At 48.8% G+C, this 18,333-nt stretch overlaps 1 protein-coding gene across 1 annotated transcript in view; it reads left to right on the forward strand.

Moving 5' to 3' along the window:
* The window catches only part of AATF (apoptosis antagonizing transcription factor), a 39,423-nt gene that overhangs the window by 8,350 nt on the left and 12,740 nt on the right, over positions 1-18,333 (forward strand). The window contains exons 5-11 of the mRNA XM_053961472.1: positions 4,927-5,041; positions 5,310-5,514; positions 6,191-6,355; positions 7,094-7,177; positions 14,190-14,257; positions 15,273-15,353; positions 18,151-18,222. Of these exons, the coding sequence (XP_053817447.1) occupies positions 4,927-5,041; positions 5,310-5,514; positions 6,191-6,355; positions 7,094-7,177; positions 14,190-14,257; positions 15,273-15,353; positions 18,151-18,222 (790 nt within the window). The remainder of the gene's footprint in view (positions 1-4,926; positions 5,042-5,309; positions 5,515-6,190; positions 6,356-7,093; positions 7,178-14,189; positions 14,258-15,272; positions 15,354-18,150; positions 18,223-18,333) is intronic.

Genomic DNA, 18,333 nt, shown 5'->3' on the forward strand with positions numbered 1-18,333 from the left:
ATGTCAGCTAATTCGGATTAATTGGCAGTCGGGTACCTTGAGGTGGAAACTCAGGGCTTGTCATGATAAATACAATTAATGGCCTGGTATTATGTGGGGAGGTCAGTCTGGATGGGCTGATGTTCCCTTCTAGCCTTAATATCCAGACAGAACTATGAAATCTCACATCTCCTCTTCCTTTCTCCTCCTTGCCCACGTACTTGGGGACTCCAGGCTGGCAGAGGCAGGAATGTGTGCTGTCAGCTTCTTTGCATTTCCAGTAATGGAAAGCATCAGTTTTTATAAATCTCATTTTTGCCAGCCCCATCCCCTCCCTGGTTTGGGCTGATATCAAAAGATGATGGTTGAGGTGAATCAGCAGAGCATGAACTTCATGGAAGTGTTTCTCTTTCTCTCCTCCTCAGCTTTCCCCCTCCCCCAGTCCCCTCTAATAAACCCCTGAATACCCAGCCTTTATTCTGTTATTGAATCCAGTTATTTTCTTTACTTTTAGCAAACTCATCTGTGTCTGATCCTGTTGTCCTCCCTGTCAGATGCAGTAATATTGGAGTGAAAGGGCTAAATTGAGGCTGTTCTGGAACTCTCTGGGAGTCAGCTGAAGCACTGCTGTGGAAGGGGGGTGCAGCCCTGGCTCCTTTGTGCCCAGGGAATACAATTTTCCCCTCTGCAAAGGCTCTTGCATCATTTGCATTCCGATGGAACCAGCAAACTGGGCTTGGGTGTGGAGCAGACCTTTGCTGTCAGCAGCAAAGTCTGCCCTTTTCCTCCTATCGTTTGGTAAAATTTCCCAAACTCCTTGTTTTGGGAAACATGAAAGGAGTGCTGCTCCTAAATTTGGACAGATTTCCCAGTGCTTTGTGCTGAAGTCTGTGAGAAATGGGAATGTAACCACACCACCTGTGAAAAATCACCTTTAGCCTAACATTGAGTCTGGGCTGGCTCTTGGAGCTCCTGTCTGAGGCTTATCCAACAGAATTATTTCTTTTATTTCTGAGCCTTTGCTCAGAAATAAAAAAAAATGTTGCTTTGGGGATGCTCAGGGGTGCCAGGCTGCTGGCATCCTGCCTGCCCTGCGTTGTTCCTCCTGAGGTTCCTCCCACACTGGGAATTACATCCAGGCTCCTGTCCACAGCCCCATGTCTGAGATGTGACACCTGGAGGAATTCCCCCTCCTTTTTCCTGGCTGGGAACATCCTGCTGCTGGGAATATAGAGCAAGCTCCAAAAGTAATACTGACAGGCTTCAGAATTATGATACACTGGAGCTGCGGCGTAATTCTTTGTTGAAGAAGTTAGAGGCCTAAAATGTTAAGGCTTATTGTTATTCCGAGTTGATAATCTCTGCCTTGCTTTAATAATTTTTCCTCATGCCTGGATAGCCTGCGAGTTGCACAATAATCACTCACACAGCTTTGTAATCAATGCCCAAAGTAATAGGATTCCGCTGGCCAACGGCAATTAATAAATTTGTGTCTTTTTTAAAACACTAGCAAGTCGGGCCTGAAATACGACTGACTGGCTTTCCTCATTTGCATATTTATTGCAGTGGAAAAATTCTTGCCGAATGATTGATGTTGAGCCTGCCTCTTGAATTCCAAACAGCACATTATTATGAAATGAAAAATGCCGGCCATACAGTTGATTAAAGTTGAAGACAGTGGAATCGGTGTTTTTTAAGATTGTGGGAGAATTAAAGGCATATTTTAATAGATGTTGACAAGAAGTGAACTAACAAAAGCAAAGCAAAGGATTTGCTTGAAAAGATTTAATCAAACGTGTTTGGTGGGGGATTAATTGCTGGGGATGACGAGTGCAAGTGGCTGGCTGCTGGATGTGAATGGGGAGCATTGTTCCGAGGCCAGCTCATCGAGGGCCATTTTGACCTGGAGTTTAACTCCTGTCCCACAGCCCTTGAAGGGAGGGAAGATTCCCCCTCTCCATCCCAGTGCTGGGATAAACCTGTGTACCCTTTCTCGTTGTGTGCAGCCACTCAGAGCAGAGGGTGGGCTCCTCTCCTCCTTTTGGTTTGTGTGGTGGGGACCTGGGGGCTCCCTGGGGGCTGTCCATGGAGGCAGGGGAGCGCTCCCAGCTCAGCTTTTGCTCTGCATCCCCTCATCCCAACGCCAGCGCTGCTGCAGCTTTCCTGTGGGAGCTTCCCCAGCCTGCGGAGGGACAGGGAGAATGGAAAGCATTGCATGCCTGTGATATTCCAGAGCCCCAGACTGAACTGAGGGGGAAAAAGTCCTCAATTTCCAGTGCTGGCACGGGCTCTGAAGTGGAGCTGTGCACTGGGTAGGTGGTGGTTCCTGCTGGTACCTCCCAGGAAGGGTTTTCCCATGGATTCAGGGTCCCTGCATGCAGCTGCTTGGGAGGGTGATAGGAGGTTTAGAGGTCATGGAAGGGAGTGCAGGGCTTTTCCTGTGTGGGAGGCTGTGGGAATGCTGCCTTGGAGCATGGATGAGCACAGCAGCCCCACAGGCACTGCGTGGCTTCCAGGGCAGCTCTGGGATCAGTCCCTGCAGCCACACCCCCACTCCAGTGTGTCCACACCCCCTGGCACTGACAGAATTGCTTTTGGGTGTTTTGAGAGCAGCAGGACAGGTTTCATCTCTGGTGGCTCTCCTGGCACTTTGATCCATCCCTGAATGGAGCTAAATACTCCAGGGCTGCTTCCAGCCTGGGTGGAGGGCTGGATGAAAGGAGGACAGAAGAGGAGTATTGAGGCACACTGTGATTTCCTGGTGCTGGCTCCCAGCATTCTGGGTGGGTTGATCTGCTGCCTGCTGGGTCTGGAATTACTTTTTCCTTCCTGGACCCAAAATGAAGGGGCACCTGTGGACTCTTAAAAGTGACTCTTCCAAGGCAGTGTCTCACCACTGGCACTCTGAGTCCCATCTGAGCTGGGGGTTATATTCCAGCCAGGTTTGTGTTGTGCTGGTTTCAGACAAGGAGCAGCATTACAAAAATCCTGCTGGGGGTAGGAGGGTCAGTCAGTGTCCACCTCCTTTCAGAATGACCCAGTTTGCATCCAGGAATGGTTTGGGTTTGTGCTGCCTTCATTCCCAAATGGGGCCAGACTCTGCCCCAAAGCAGGTGGTGTAAAGGAGCTTCAGAGGGAAGAGGAGATGAAGAGGAGGCTGGGAAGAAAACAGCCCCTTCTGGAATGAAATGTGAGATGGATAGGGCAGGGCTAGATGGGAGGAGAGCAGAGGAGGGTGACACTTGGCTTCTGAAGTTGAGTTTACAGCACACTTAAGCAGCCAAGAGTAGAAGTGAGAATGCCATCCAATAATGCTATTAAATCCACGAGAACTGAGAACAGGGAAATTACCCAGCTGTAAGAGGCTCGTGATGAAGCCACTGCCTGGAATAATTAGCCCTCCCACCTGGTTAGACACATGGTCATTGTCTTCCCTGCCCTCTCCAGCCCCTTCACTCCAAATAAAATTGCTCCCCATCCCCACTTCTGCTGGGGTCTGTATCTCATAGCCTGGAGCAGCTTGAGCCTGCTTTATTTCCTTTGCCTGCTCACCACGGCCCTGCTATACCCCAGAAGGGCTGGAGTGCTACTCCAGTTGTAATTGCCAGGATCAAAGCTGCCTGGGGTGCATTAGCACTGCTGCTGGAGGAGAGGCAGCAGGGAGAAAATAAACAGTTTGGGGAGCTCTGGGGACATTTGGCTGCGTTGCAGGCAGTGGGAAGGATTTTGCTGGTGTAAGCTGTGCACTCAGGCTAGGGTGGGGGCACTTGGCTCCTGCAAGTGATGCTTTAGCTGCAGACACCTACAACAAATGCATTTTTAAGGGCTTTTGTCTGTTTGTCTGGTGGAATTGTTTTGATGCTCACACACGTCTGATTTACAAGTGCAGCAAAGCTAATCCGTTAATAGGTTTATATAGAGGGGTTGTCAGACTGTATCTATAATGAACCATGGGCTCAGGGAGGGCGAGTCCAACAGCTGATCTGCAACAGAAATCTTAAGGCATCTTCTCCTTGACACTGCTGTTACTGAGGTCAGGCCATAATTTATCTGAAGGTGGTGACAACTGAGCAATATCACAGTGAGAACACGCAGGAGATGGAGACCTCTGAGTGTCTGGGCTGATTTCTGCCTCTGTCTGCCTGAGGAAGATTTGCTGTTCACTCTACCCATGATCTCTGTGTCCCCCACTGAAAAACAGAAATAAAGGAAAAAAAATGGAGTGGGGAAAAGTTCTCCCTGTTCTTTTTGTGCCACGTACAAAGGGAGGTTGGGGAGTTGACAGAGGAGCCCCACTGGCTCCGTGGCAGAGGAGGCACCAGAGGAAGCTCTGGGGAAGGTCCCAGCTCCTGCTCTCCACACAAACCCACATGCTCTGCCAGCCAGGGTAAGGTCAGTTTAGGTTTTGGGTGGGGCTGTGCCAAGTGCTTCACCTGGGAGAGCTGGCCCTGTGATGGATGTGCAGAGGGACAGTTTGTGCAGACGCTTGTTTCCTGTCAGAGAATTCTGCAGGGAGGCTTGTTGGTTGCCACAGAAGAACTATTTTTGAAGAGCAGGTGCTGTGGCAGTGTGCAGTTAACGTGTCCCACAGTCAGCTGGAACTGTGTGTCCTTGGAGAACCCACAGCCACTGGAACAGGCACTGCGTGGGTACAGGAAAACTGTCAGCTGCAAAAGCCTTTACACAGCATCACATCTCCCTTCAGGGTCTGTGTGTGTGAACACCCTGGGGTGCAACTGCTCATGCCAGGAAAAATCACATTCACACCATCTATTGATCCATTTACACCCCTCCACCCCATCTTTTCTTCCCTTTCTCTCTTCCTGAGGATCTCTGGGCCTGCAGTTCTGCTTTTCTGATCAGAGTCTTCTCATTAAACTCGCCAGGTCGTGGTTTAAAGTTTCCCCCATAGATCAAGTCTCATCACTTGTGTCTCTTGCTCTGCAGGTTGTAAAGCCCTGGAGACCTTGCTGAAAGTGCTGGTGGAACTTCAGGATGAGCTGCTTTATCAGTACCCAGGCACGAGGCATCTGGTGGATGGAAAGCAAGCAAAAACGGAGAGGTAAATGCAAAAAGAGATAAGAACTTCCTGAACCCTTTGGTGTCCAGCAAACAGGACAATGCCCAGCCTTCCTGACCACCCTCACCCTGCTGCTGTGTCTGGGTGACGGACACTCTGTTCTGCCTTGTGGGAAATCTGGTTTGGAATAATGGAGCAGGGGCTAAACCTTGGGGCTTTTAACAAAAATATCAGTGTGGAGGGGCCAGCGAGGACTCCCACATTGCCTTAGGGAGGGACTGGGTGTTTATCCTGAGTGCTTTTGTTCCAGCGAGGATGAAATCCTGAGCAGCAGCGATGAGGAGCCAGTGGAGAAGGCTCAGGAGAAGAGGAGGAGCCTCCCCAAACGGAAGCTGAAGTTTGAGGAGTACCCTGAGTTCATAGCCAAGCGCTACAAGGACTTCAGGACCTACAGGAACAGCACCCTGCAGAAGTGGCACGACAAGACCAAGCTGGCAACTGGCAAAATGGGGAAGGCAAGGCCTGGTTTGTGTGTGTGCTGACATGGCTCTCATGGAGCAGGGATCTGGGGAACAAGTCCATACTGAAAAAGGGGAAATTTGGGTGGGGTACATGGAATAAATTCTTCCCTATGAGTGTGGGGAGGCCCTGACACAGGGTGCTCGGAGCAGCTCTGCCTGCCCCATCCCTCAAAGTGTCCCAGGTGTCTCTTGGTAGTTTCTGTGTTCTGTCAACCAGACATCCCATCACAGCCAATCTCCAGCAGCAAATAATCTCCAGGAAAATGTCACTCTTGCTGCTGCCGGAGCTGTTTGTGGTTCCTCCCAGAAGCAGGGCCCTCTGAGGCTCTCCTCCTCCATGAAGTGTAGGCTTTAATACAATGGGTAATCATTTCACCCAGACATCCAGGGTCTCCTCACATCTCTGAGTTGGTATTAATCAAGGAGAAGTTAATCTGAACCAGAACAGCAAAGGCATTTTATTAAGCCAGGCATCAACTTGCCTCAGGTTGGGAAGAGAGAGCGAGGGAGAAACAAATAAAAAATCCTCGCGGAAATCCCTGCGACGAGCCCCAGACCCCCTCCTGCTGCTGGAGCTGCTTATCCAGTGACATGGAAAGACAGAGAGAGGCCCGGTGGTGCCTGGAGGAGAGGCTGTGTGTGTTATCTGACACTGCTTGATGCCGTGCAGGGCTTCGGAGCCTTGGAGCGCTCGGTGCTGGCGCAGATCGATCACGTCCTGCTGGACAGGGAGCGATTGCTGCGGCGCACCCAGACCCGCCGCTCCCTCTACACCGTGCTGGGCAAGCAGGAGCAGCAGCCTGCCCCAGCCCCTCAGCCCGGGCCTGGCAACTCGGTAAGGAGGGGGTTTTATTGCTCTGACTCATCCTGGGAAACTCTGCGGAGCCTTTAGCAGGTGTCGTGCTTGTCTGGGTGGCGGGTGGAGGAGGATTTGGCTGATTCTTGATTCCTGCAGTGTAATGGCTAAGGAAAAACATTGAAATTCCAGTTTTGTGGTATTTGCATTATCTCCTGTCCCAGTTCCTGACAGGGGAAAATGAGGCTTTCCTTGAGCTGGGATTGTGCCCCTCCTGTGCTGCTCACTAAATCTGATTTTTGAGGTAGCGGCAGCAAAACTTGGTTTGCACTCTGCAGTTTAGAGTCTTTAACCCAGAAAGTCCCTTTTAAAATCATACTGCATATAACCTACAGAATATGTTAGTAGTAAGGCCTTTATTAATTTAGTATTTAAGAATGAATAAATACTCAATTCTGAGAGATCAGGTAGAATTACTGGACTTGCAAGATGTATTTTTGCCATTACATAAAAAATATCTGTAGTATTTTGCCAGAAAGACTTTGCACAGTCCTATTTATTTCCCAGTAAAGGCATCATAAATCTATTTTGGCATTGGCAGCGTTTCTGCCTTGCCTTTAAATGTATTCCTGGTCCTTAAAAGCTGGTTGTGTTGGGAGCTTTTCCCCATTCCTTCATATCATCAAGTGTGTTTACAAGCTGCTGCATGTGATGTCTCTGGAGTTAGGGGCAGAAATGTGCACGTGTGAGCTCTCAGTATTTCCTTGATGCTTGCAGGAAGTCCTCCCCCCCTCAGACTCCAACAGGCACCTGAAGGACATCGATGAGGAGATATTTGATGATGATGACTTTTACCACCAGGTAGGTGATGGTAAATGTGTGTTGCAATTACGGCTCCAGTTGGGTTTTAATACTTACAGAGAAAATGCACTTGGTTCTGTGCTCTGTATTTCTCTTTACCTGTAAAGCTCAGGTACCTGTTTTAACACCCAAAATCTCTGCAAGTCCCTCAGGGCACTCTGCTCTCAGTTTTTGCTCCAGGGCTGTGTGAGTTTGAAGTTGCCCTGTGGATGTGAACTTGCTGCTGGTGCTCGAACGTGTCAGGGCTGCAGGAGCTGTGCCTGTTGTTCTGCTTGGGGACCAGCACAGGGGAAAAGGCTCTGAATCCTCTCTGTTCTCTGTGGACAGAGCCCCCTTAGGAAAAACAATCCCAGGGGATCCTCAGGAGCACTGAAAGTTGCTCTTGTCCCAGCCTAAATCACCTCATTCAGCTGCTGAATGGGAGAGCTCCTGGGCTGCTCCAGCACTTCTCTTGGAATTGGGCCAGCTTGGATCCAGGCCAGTTATTCCTTTTATTTGCAAAATTCTTAGAAGCAAGGAGTCTGCACCCAGTGCAGGGAAACATTGTGTTTGTAGTTCATTTAATAAAGACAGTGCCAGCTTTATGAAAACTGGAATTGTCACATCCTGAGGAATGTGTCACTGTAAGCCCTTCCCCAGTGTGTGGAAACCTCTGCCTGCTTTGATGATCCACACACAGCCTGAGCTTCAGGACTAAACAAATATCATTCTATCACTGGAAAGACAGATTTTTTTAATCTGAATAGTTATTAGAGTGGCCAGTAAAGTGCTAGGGGAGTAGGACAGAGCTGTTGCCATGTGAGGGTGCCAGGCTCCCAGTGGTGATGGGAGAGGGCCTGTCCTGTTGGCAGCAGGGATTGAAGAGAAATCTTAATAAAGATAAATCTGTTGAGATATTGCTGAGGTGGAATTTAGGGTCCAGAAGCTCAGCTTTGGGGGCAGATTGGACCCTAAGAACACAGGAGAAGTGAAGTTGGTGCAACAAAATCATGGAGTGCAGAAACAGCTGAGGTTGACAGCCCAAGGACATGTGCAGAGAAGGTGCTTCTTGGCCATGAAATGTTAAATTCTTTAAAAGAAAACAGCAATGGATGAGTGTCCCCATCTTTCCCTCTAATAACTGTAACTGTGCTAAATTGTGATTTCAGAAATATGAGCAGGCCCAGCTTAGCTTCTCCCCTCACTGGTTAATTGGGGTGCTGGGGTTAATCTAAATTAAAACTTAAACTAATAGAGGTCATTGAGGGAAGAGAATCACCTGAGTAAAACAAATGGGTCTGCCAGGCACAACTGTATCTTGGCCATTTCCCAAGAGGGAAGTGGCAGCAAATTGGAGCAGTTTGAGGCCCGGGCAGAGGTGAAGGATGGGTGACAGGGTGACAGGGGCTCGGCGCGGCCCCTCCGGAGGGCAGCGCTCCAGATTGCCTTCCCTGCTGCTCCAGCTGCAGGAGCAGCTCCAGCCAGCAACATCTGGCAGCACAGCCAGCCATGGGTGCCACTTTGGGAACCCCACGGGCTGGAAATGCAGTGCTGAGGCTGGAGCAGGCTTTAATCACTTGGCAGCAGCTCCGACAGCCTCTGCCGGCCTCGTACATCACACACAGACATCTGCTGAGCAGCCAGGCAGCTGCACATCCATTTTCCTCTCTTGCTGGGCTTTTTTTGATCCCTCTCCCTCCTCCTCTCCTTCCCTTCCACCCTTCCCCTCTCGTCCATCCCCAAAATGCTTCCTGGCAGAGGGGATCCGCGCAGATCCCGGTGTTTGTGGAGTTGCCCTGATTTGTGTCCTGTGCTCGGTGGGGTTTGGCAGAGACTGGAGCCAGTTCAGGGATAAGGCTGAGGAAAATGGCTCTGTGTTTTCTGTCACCTCCCAATTAAATTGGATTCATAAAGTGCTTTCCTTTATTTGTCAGGGCGCTGAGCTGGAGCTGAACATTGCATTGAGAGCAGGGAGGGCGCAGCACAATGGAGCTGACAAGGCCCTGAATGGCTCTGCTTTCCCTGGGTCAGAACTGAGCAGTGCTTTGTGTGTGGGGGATTGCATGTGGGCACGGAAATAAAACCTGGGAAGGGAGCTGCTTCTCCAGGAGCGAGCAGCAGCAAGCTGAGGGTGCTCACAACCTCTGACCCCTGTGCATAACGCTGATTGCAGCGTGCATTTCAGCACCTGCCTCTTCCTTCCTCTTTAAATCTGCAGCCAGGCTTCCCTGGGGGTCGTTTTCACTCCTCTAAATAACATTTTAAGAGTTTTGAATTTATTTTGATTACTGCTCAAAAGGTAAACATTCAGGTAAAGAGCAGCACTGGAAAGCAGCTTCCTCTATGTGTCACTGTGAAATTAGGCAGGTAAAAATGAACCAGATTTGATGAATGTGCACAAGTTAATAACAGAATAGGTAGTTACACTGCTTTATTATACATTATAATAAAAAGCTCTTTAATTAATCTGTTTTTCTTCTGGAAAAACAATTTTCTTCTCCGGGTCTTAATATTCAGTAGAATTCAGCAGGTGGGTCTGGTGGAATTTTGTGATGATTCAGGATTTAACTCTCTTCTGCCTGTTCATCCCACTTTGCCTTTTCTCCTGTTCTTCACTTGTTTTATAAGCAGTTCCAGTCTTTATTGTGATGACCCATATTGGATGGTGATGGAAAGCTGAGCTGAGTATTGCAGTGAAATATTTTTATTTGGGTGGGAATAGTTAAAGTGTTTCAGAAGGCTCCTCATTACTGGCAGCAGTGAGAGGCTGGAGCCCGTTTCCTTTTCCTTTAAATTCTCCTTCATACGTGGTTTTTGGGGAAGAAAAAGGATTTTTATTTTTAGAAGTCATATTTACGTAGAATTCATTACAGCTGATATTGCAGCATTAAGACTTAAAATTCCAGCCTGCTACCAGGGAGCTGCTGCTCTGACATGCTACAGTGGAGATTTTATTGTTAGGTTGAAATACTCCTCTGGTAAAGGAGAGAGTGGAAATTGGTTTATTTCCAACAGGAATTAGGTTAGTGTTCATATGCTAAGTGTTCCACTGGTAGCAGCTCTTCCCAGAACAAATGTTCATCACTTCTGGCAGCAGGTATGCCTAAGGAGAATTGGGAATATCCATAATCCCCTTTTTCCTCTGCTCTCCTGCTCCCTCCTCTCCTGGTTTGGGCATTTTGTGACAAGCCCACGGCCACCAGTCCTGGCTGTGGGCACCAGAGAGGAGCCAGAGTGGAGGGGGAACACCCAAGGAATCACCAAAACCTTCCAGGAGGGGTTCTCATCCCCCCCACAGCTGGGATTTACCCCAAGGTCAGCATCCTTAAACCCCCCTGTGTGCCCCTTTGGAAAACCTCATGGACGGGGTGGTTTCCCCTCGTGTCCCCAGCAGTTTCCTGGCCCACAGTGTGGTGTCCTCTCCCAGGAATTTGGTAATGCCCTAAACAAGGAATTACCAGTCCAGAGAACTATTAAAAGTCAATAACGGTGAGGGATAGAGAAGCCTGGCTTTGTGACAAGCTGGTTTACCTTAATTAAACCGGTGAGTGATTAATATGGACAGCTGATCTTGTGGCTTTAATTAGATGCATTTAGAGTTTTGTGTGAATAAGAGATGTCTCGAACCATCCCACAGGTTAATGGCAATACAATACTCTTATCACAGGCATGTATCTCTCAAATGGCTGGGTAGGTGGTTAATAACACATTTTAAAGCTTGATTTGGAGCTTCTCTTAATGGGTTCTTCGAAAATAGGCAAATCTGTGCATCTTACACAAACCTGAATTTGAATTAAATGGGCTTTAAAAAGAAACTGTCCAGTGATTTCCACTTGCATTTTATTAAATATAAAAATTAAGTTTTTAAAAAGCAGCATTTCAAGGGGGATTTAAAATAATATTTGAGCTGCAAACTTAAATTTTCTCTGGTGTTGGTAGAAATCCAAATGTTGTTACACGGCTACTGAGTGGGAGCTTGACAGGGGATCTATAGATGGACTTCTTTTTAAATTTGATTTGCTCTGTAAGGTCTAAGACAAGTGAGCCTTTTGTCACGAGGCTGATTCCAGCTCTCCTTAGCTCTTTGTCTCAACTGGAAATTCTTAGGGGTCTGCAAATCAGAAAGGTCAGCGGGTGTGGGATTAGAAACACTGATAGATAGTGCATGAAAATGAGACCTAACCTCTCAAATGAAAATTGACCTGTCAAATGAGAAATGAGTCCCTGTTACCCTGGAACAGCACCCTGATGGCATTTCCAAGTCCCTCTGAGTGTGCCCAGGGGGCCTGGTGTGCACCTCTCTGACTGGCACAGAGGAGAGCTCCTGCAGGGGAATTCTGTAGGGAACCCTTCAGTGCTCCAGGGATCTTGGCTTTGGTGTCAGGCCAGCTCTTGGGTTCTGCAGCAGGAATTCTGTAGGGAACCCTTCAGTGCTCCAGGGATCTTGGTTTTGGTGTCAGGCCAGCTCTTGGGTTCTGCAGCAGGCTGCAGGAGCTCTCCTGGCACACGGCAGCACTCCCTGCCAAGGGGCATTCAGCTGGCAGGGACAGCTTCCCTCTGATCCCGTGCTTTGTCCCCCTGCTCCCAGCTGTGGGCAGGAGCAGCTGGGGCTGGGAGCTGAGCTGTGGCATGGGGCTGTGCCCCCCTCACTTGTGTGTGCTGCCGTGGGAGACTCAGCTGAGGTTCTGCAAGCTCAGGGAAGAGGTGAAGGAGGGAAAGCAAAACAGGATCTGTTTCAAATCAAAGCCTTTTGATGCTGGAATTGCCTAACTCTGTCTTCCCACATCAGGGCTTAACGCTGATGGTGATTTACTCACACTTCCTAGTTAATAATTAGACATTGGGAGACACCATATATCACTCCTAATGGAATATATGGGGTCTGATGAGAGTTTTCTGTTTTGACTAATAAATTTTAAGCAGAATCGCCAGGCTTAATGAAATATTACTGTTTGGGAAGTGGTTTAAGTCTTGTGCTGGGAAAACAGTGTTGCTTTATTCAGTAAATGAATTTATCATTCATTCTGTATCCCAAGCCCTGGCTGGCTCTGGAGCACGGGCTGGATGCAAGACTCTGAACCAGAAAGCAGAAAACTAATCAAATCCTTAAAGACCAAAGGCAGCCAGGCAGGCCTGGGCTGACTTTTTCAGTGGTAGCCTCTGGCTACATCCACTTTTATTTTAGTAACCATTGTTAGCATGATTTATAACCTGAGCTCGGAGACTTTTGCTATTTAGATGTAACAAGATGCTTCACAGCTTTTATTTCCATTTCCTAATTTCCCTCTTGCTCCTGCTTTTTTTTTTTTTTTTTTTTTTTTTTTTTTTTTTTTTTTTACTTCTCCCTCATCTTTGCCTTGCTCTGCTCTCCCAGGCAGTGCCCCCAGTCCCCCAGCTGACCCTGCACTGGAAGAACATTTGGAGCACTGCAAGGCCTTGTCAGCCCCAGGGTCCACAGAACTGGTTAAGGGTTAGGAGCCCGCCCCAAAAATACATGTTGGGATTGTGGAATGGTTTGGGTTGGAAGGAACATTAAAGCTCATCTTGTTCCACCCCATCACAGTCACCTTCCACCATCCCAGGCTGCTCCCAGCCCTGTCCAGCCTGGCTTTGGACACTTCAGGGATCCAGGGGCAGCCCCAGCTGCTCTGGGCACCCTGTGCCAGGGCCTGCCCACCCTGCCAGCCAGGAATTCCTTCCCCATATCCCATCCAACCCTGCCCCCTGGCATTGTCTCACCAGTGTGGGCACAACTGTAAGATCCTGGGGCACTCCTTGGTGTTGCAGTCCAGATTTCTGGGCCAGCAGGAGGAGCCAAGCCCTGCAGGAAATGTCCTGCTGCTGGTTGCCCGGGAGCCCAGGGTGGCTGGGTGTGACATCTGCTCTGTGCCTGGTGCCAGGGACAAGATCAGAGGAGACAGCACACACCCCTCTCTGCTGGAGCAGGAGGAAACCACTCTCACCTCTCTGCACCACTTGTGGCTGCTGCTCCAAGCCTCCCTCCCACCTTGCTTTTGACAGAATATTGACTGGAAAGCAAGATCCCATTTCTGCTTAGCCTTAAGGGCAGCTGTTTGCAGAGTGGCAGTGCTACACAGGTTTACTGTGTCGTATGTCTGTGTAACACTGGATTTGGATCTTGTATTTAGCTGCCAGAAGTGACTGTGATGAAGTGGCAGAGATAAACTGATAGATTGTGTGCCAGAAAGATGTTGGGAATCAATCAGATAAACAGGGCAGAGAAGTAGCTTGCTGTTTTCTAGTGATAATAAACCAGTGGCCTGGCTCCTGGAATTTTTAAATGTAATTGCTGCAGTAATAATCTCCAAAAATAAGCAAGTAGGGGAAAAAAAAAGTAGTGGCAGGTTTTTAATTATGTTTGAACCACTCTTTTTCTTTTTTTCTGGTAATGTGGTGTATGCCTCAAAGGAGAGGAAGGTGCAGGGTGGAGCAAAAGCATCCTGCAGCTTTTCCTCCCTGGAATTGCCTGGATTCTGGTTCCAGATGGCTCTGCTTCAGGTGTTTCTGAGCTGCAACTTCACTGGCTGGTGAATTGTAGGTGTCCATGAAGCAGTTTGTTCCCCTCAGTTTTGGAGGGTTTGTTTCTGTTCCTTGTGTTGATATCTTGGCCAATACCCAAGGCACAGCAGGCATGGTTTGCAGTGAGTGGTGATAAACACACAGCACCAGTCAAGGATCCAGAGAGGCTGTTCACAACATCCTTTGGCTGCAGGAAGCAAAGAGGACATACCCCAGCCCTCAGGACACAAAAAGAAATAGAAAAGGCTGCCTGAGCATTCCTGCTGTAGCTATAGAAAGGATTTTGCTGTGCTGTTCTCCGAGCGAGCGTCGCTGCCCAGCTGCTGTTTGGGAATTGTTTCAGTTCCCCTGCCCTTCCCAGCAGTGGGGGCAGCCCTGTGGGGCTGAGCTTTCCTGCTGAGCTTTTCCTGCACATCTGCCCCGTTAGAGCTGTGGCAGCTGGCTGCACAACAGCTGTGCTCATCTCAGGTGGGCTTTTTGTCTTTTCCTGCAGCTCCTGCGAGAGCTGATCGAGCGCAAAACCACGTCCCTGGACCCCAACGACCAGGTGGCCATGGGCAGGTGAGTGGGGTGGCTGGGACATCCCTTCTCCAGCCCAAACAGACTCCCAGGCTGTTTGTGTGGGATCCTCTGGAGATGTTTCCCCATTGGAAAGGTTTGGTCCAGGTATTTCTGTCTCTCAGTGGTTCCTGCACAAAAACTGGCTGCCCAGTGCTGAAATTCAGCTTTGGCTCTTTATTGACTCTGCTTTGGTGGTGTTTTAGAAGAATAAACCTTCTGACATCAGTTAAAGCAATTCCTGTGTATCCTTCCTGTAAGAAAGGGTTCTGTACAATTAAAACAATATCAGGGAATGCTCCCTGCATGCAGAAGTAAAATATAATTCCATGCAGGGAAGCTCTTATTTCTCTGTTTAACTCTAGAGTTAGAAAGTGAAGAATCCTCCAAATGCCACTTCACGAGCAGTGTACATTGAAATAGCCACGGGCTCCAAGTCAGAAAAGTGTAAAAGCCAAGGAAGGCTGAAAAAGCTGGAGTTGGGCTCTTCCCTGAAACAATTTTGGGGGGATTGTCTATAGGGAGGGGAAGAAAATGCATCAGGAAATGTTGTGATGGTGAAACAACTTTTCTCCTTGTAAAATACCACCCAGATTTTAGTGCAATGTGTCAGATTTATTTTGTGTACGTCTGGAATATTATGGAAAGCTATTCACTATGATTTAACACGATATAGACAAAATTACATTTAAGTGGTGATTGCATTGTACATTTATCTGACTTTACAATAAAATAGATTACAGTAATTAAGATTATATTAAGATTGCAGTAATTGGATTTTGTTAGATTTTTTCCCTGATGTCGAGTTTTCATTGTATAAATCAGGTGAGATGACGCTCGTTTCAGTTAAAAAAAAATATTTATAACCAGGAGAAGTTTTTTCCCTGCTGGAAACTTCTTTGACTTGAGGAAGTTCTGGTTGAGAAGTGGAGCTCTTAATACAGCTGGGGATCAGAGAGTGTTTCTGGGAGTGTTCAGTGGCTCTGAAGTTGTGTTCCTGTTGTTCTGCATTCCCCAGGCAGTGGTTGGCCATCCAGAAGTTACGGAGCAAAATAAAGAAGAAAGTGGACAGAAAAGCCAGCAAAGGAAGGAGAATCCGGTGAGTGACACCTTCTGCAAGCACACACAAATCCTGATTTTGGGGGGAAAAAAAAGTCTGAGAGCTCTGGGTGTGTTTTACCCCAGCTGGCTTTGGGGAATCTTGGCTGATTTGGGACTTTGAGGGCATTTCTTGCTCTGGGCAGTCAGTGGGGAATGCTGATGTTCCTGGAGCCTGGAATAAGAGCTTGGTGGATGCAGCTTGGGAGCATTGCCCCAGTCAGGGTCTGGGCAAACACCACAGAAAGGTGTCCCTGAGCCATTTGGGGCTGGAATTTCCAGAGAGAGAGAACAAACCCCTCTTGTGCAATTTGTATCTCCTGACTGAGACGTGGCAGCACCTCCAAGGGAAGATGTGCAGAAATACCTCAGGTAAATCTCTATTTCTCACTGAGTGCCAGCTGGAATCTGGTGTCAAATCTCTCTTTGCTGGTAACTCACATCACAGCTCCCTTCATGTCTGAATCATTTCCCTCCTGGATCACTCATTTGGGTTGAGGCTCAGTGGAAGAGCCACGTGGGAAGGGCAGCAGCCTGGAGAGCAGGAGGTGTTTCCCCTTTGCAGAGCAGCTCTCTGAGTCTCCCTGAGATCAGCATGATTTGTGGTGGAGGTGGGAGGATGCTGAAAAGCTGCTCTGCTTCCTGAAAAATCCAGCACATTAACCATCCTTTGTGAGTAAACCATAAATCCTGAGTTTAGATGGCATCTGATAGAAAGTCAGTGGAGTCAGTCTGGGTCTGGCCTGGCATAGCAATTTTTAAGATAGATGTCATAAGATAATTTATTGAAAGAGGGAAGAGCTACTTTGTTGGCCTGAAAAGCCTGTAATTATTGACTATCAATATTCTTTTCTGTCAGCATCACACATAATTGGGTATATTCAGGATTCAGTCAAAACTCCTGACAACATCACACAACTGAGGCAGCCCTGTAAACCTCCAGGAATAATGGGGAATCTCTCCTTGTGTGCAGTCTGTGCCTTCAGCAGTCCTGGGGGAGCAGCTCTCCCCCCAGTCATCTGCCTCTTACATCTCAGGTGCCTCTTTTTGCTCCTCTCACTAAAAGTTGTGCTGAGCCTGCGGGGAAAATAGCAATAAAAGGGAGAAAGGCTCACTGTCTGTGGTTGGGGTTAAGGTGCAGTTAAGCTCCTGTATTTTTCAGAATAGGGCAGTAGAGCCCAAATGGGTTTTCAAATAGTTGGTGCTTCCTCTGAGAGACTTGGTGTCACCCCAGGAGATCCCTGACCCTCTCTCCTTCTCTAAAATTGTAAGCAGTGCTTACATTTGCTTTCATGACTTTCAGATCCTGGAGAGACAAGTATTTAATACCAAGTTTCATCTGTCTCCTTAATTCTTCCTTTTTAGCAAAGCTGCAATATTAGAGCCTGTTTGGGTGCAATGTGCTGGTTTATTGTAGGGGCTGAAGATCTCCAGGTGCTTCCAGAGGCAGTCAGTCTTCCACTTGACACGAGGGAAATTTGGGCATTAAGAGAGGAAATAAATTCATCCAAAAATCAAACTTGAGAAACCTGCTGGAGGTAGCCATGGAGGAGGGATGCTCGCACAGCTTTCTCATGTCAGTGTTTTCTGAGCTGTGCTGCTGCAACGTGGAGTGTCTCTCTCTGCACCAAGTGAAATATTTCCCACTGGACTGGGGTTTTCCAAAAGCAATCAGCTGTGGGCAAGCAGAGGCTGGAGCTGAGTGGCCCCGAGCCCGTGGCAGGCTGTGCCTGCAGGAGCCCTGCCCTGCCTGTGCCCACGGGGCTGCTGCAGAGCCCAGGCTGTGAGCTGTGGTTTGTGGCTGCTCCCAGCTCCATCCTTGCAGCATCCCAGCAGGACAGCTCCTTCCAGCACCAGGGGCAAAGGCTGCAGAGTGCCCCCTGTGTGAGGCTGTGCCTGAGGAGCCTTGTGAGATGGGCTGTGAGCTCAGCATCCCCCAGGGAGTGCTCCTGCACAGGCAAACAGGAGGAGTGCAGAGGTGACAGAGTGGAAAGGTGATGCTGGGCAAATGCTGGTGCATCCTTTTGCCTGCTGTTTGTCAAGCTCTATAAATAGCAGCAGCCTGGATGGAACCCTCAGGCTGGGGTAGGCAGTGCACACAAATGCCTGGGTTTGGAATCCCCTGCCCTTGGACACAGGGTTTAAAAGCTGCTCATTCAGAGGTTCTCAGTACCCTGTTAAATTTTATGTTGAATATAAATCATGAAATCCCTGCAGGCTCCTGCCCAGGGTGGCAAATTGGATGGGGATTCTCTCTCTGGAGGTGCAGGACACCTTGCAGCAATGTTTTGGTGATGAGAACGTGCCCCATCCCCTCTCTGCACAGGCCTTTTCCTGTCTCCTTCTTCCCTGGTTTTCACATGCTCCATTTGCAGGTCACTCAGGGTGAGATTTCCCAGCTCTGGAAATGGCTCCAGGGTGGATTTTGCTGTCCTTCAGGGCTCTGCAGAGCACAGAGCAGGGCAGGAGGGGGAGCAGAGGGATGCTGGAGCAGGTCTGATGGGAGGGCTGGCAAGGAGGGGCTGTTTGTCTGTCTGACCCCTCAGGGTTGTCTGTCTGGGGCTCTCAGTTCACGGGCACTGCTGTCCTGTCCCCGGCTGGGATCAGAGAGGATTTGCTGTCCCTCACTTCATTGTTCACCTGGTTATTGCTGTTCCCAGAGGGGAGGGGCATTGCCAGCTCCAGCTGGTGCCTCCTGAGGGATCAGCCCCCAGGAGAGCCCTGCTTTTCCCTGCCCAGGCAGGCAGCATCTCCTCCTCGTGAGCAGCTCCTGACGTGCTGCCTGCTGCTCTCCCCAGGTACCATGTCCACAGCAAGCTGGTGAGCTTCATGGCACCTATTGACCTCTGCACAATGAATGATGATGCCAGGTGAGTAAGAGATTAATTATGTTTCTCAAATGGCTCCATGACAGCGTGGTATTGACCTGTTCTTCAGCCTGTCACCCTCTCCATTCCTTCTTATCAGCTCCCCATTTGTCA

The sequence above is a fragment of the Vidua chalybeata genome, chromosome 20 (genome assembly GCF_026979565.1).
Source record: "Vidua chalybeata isolate OUT-0048 chromosome 20, bVidCha1 merged haplotype, whole genome shotgun sequence".
In the NCBI taxonomy this organism is placed as follows: Eukaryota; Metazoa; Chordata; class Aves; order Passeriformes; family Viduidae; genus Vidua; species Vidua chalybeata.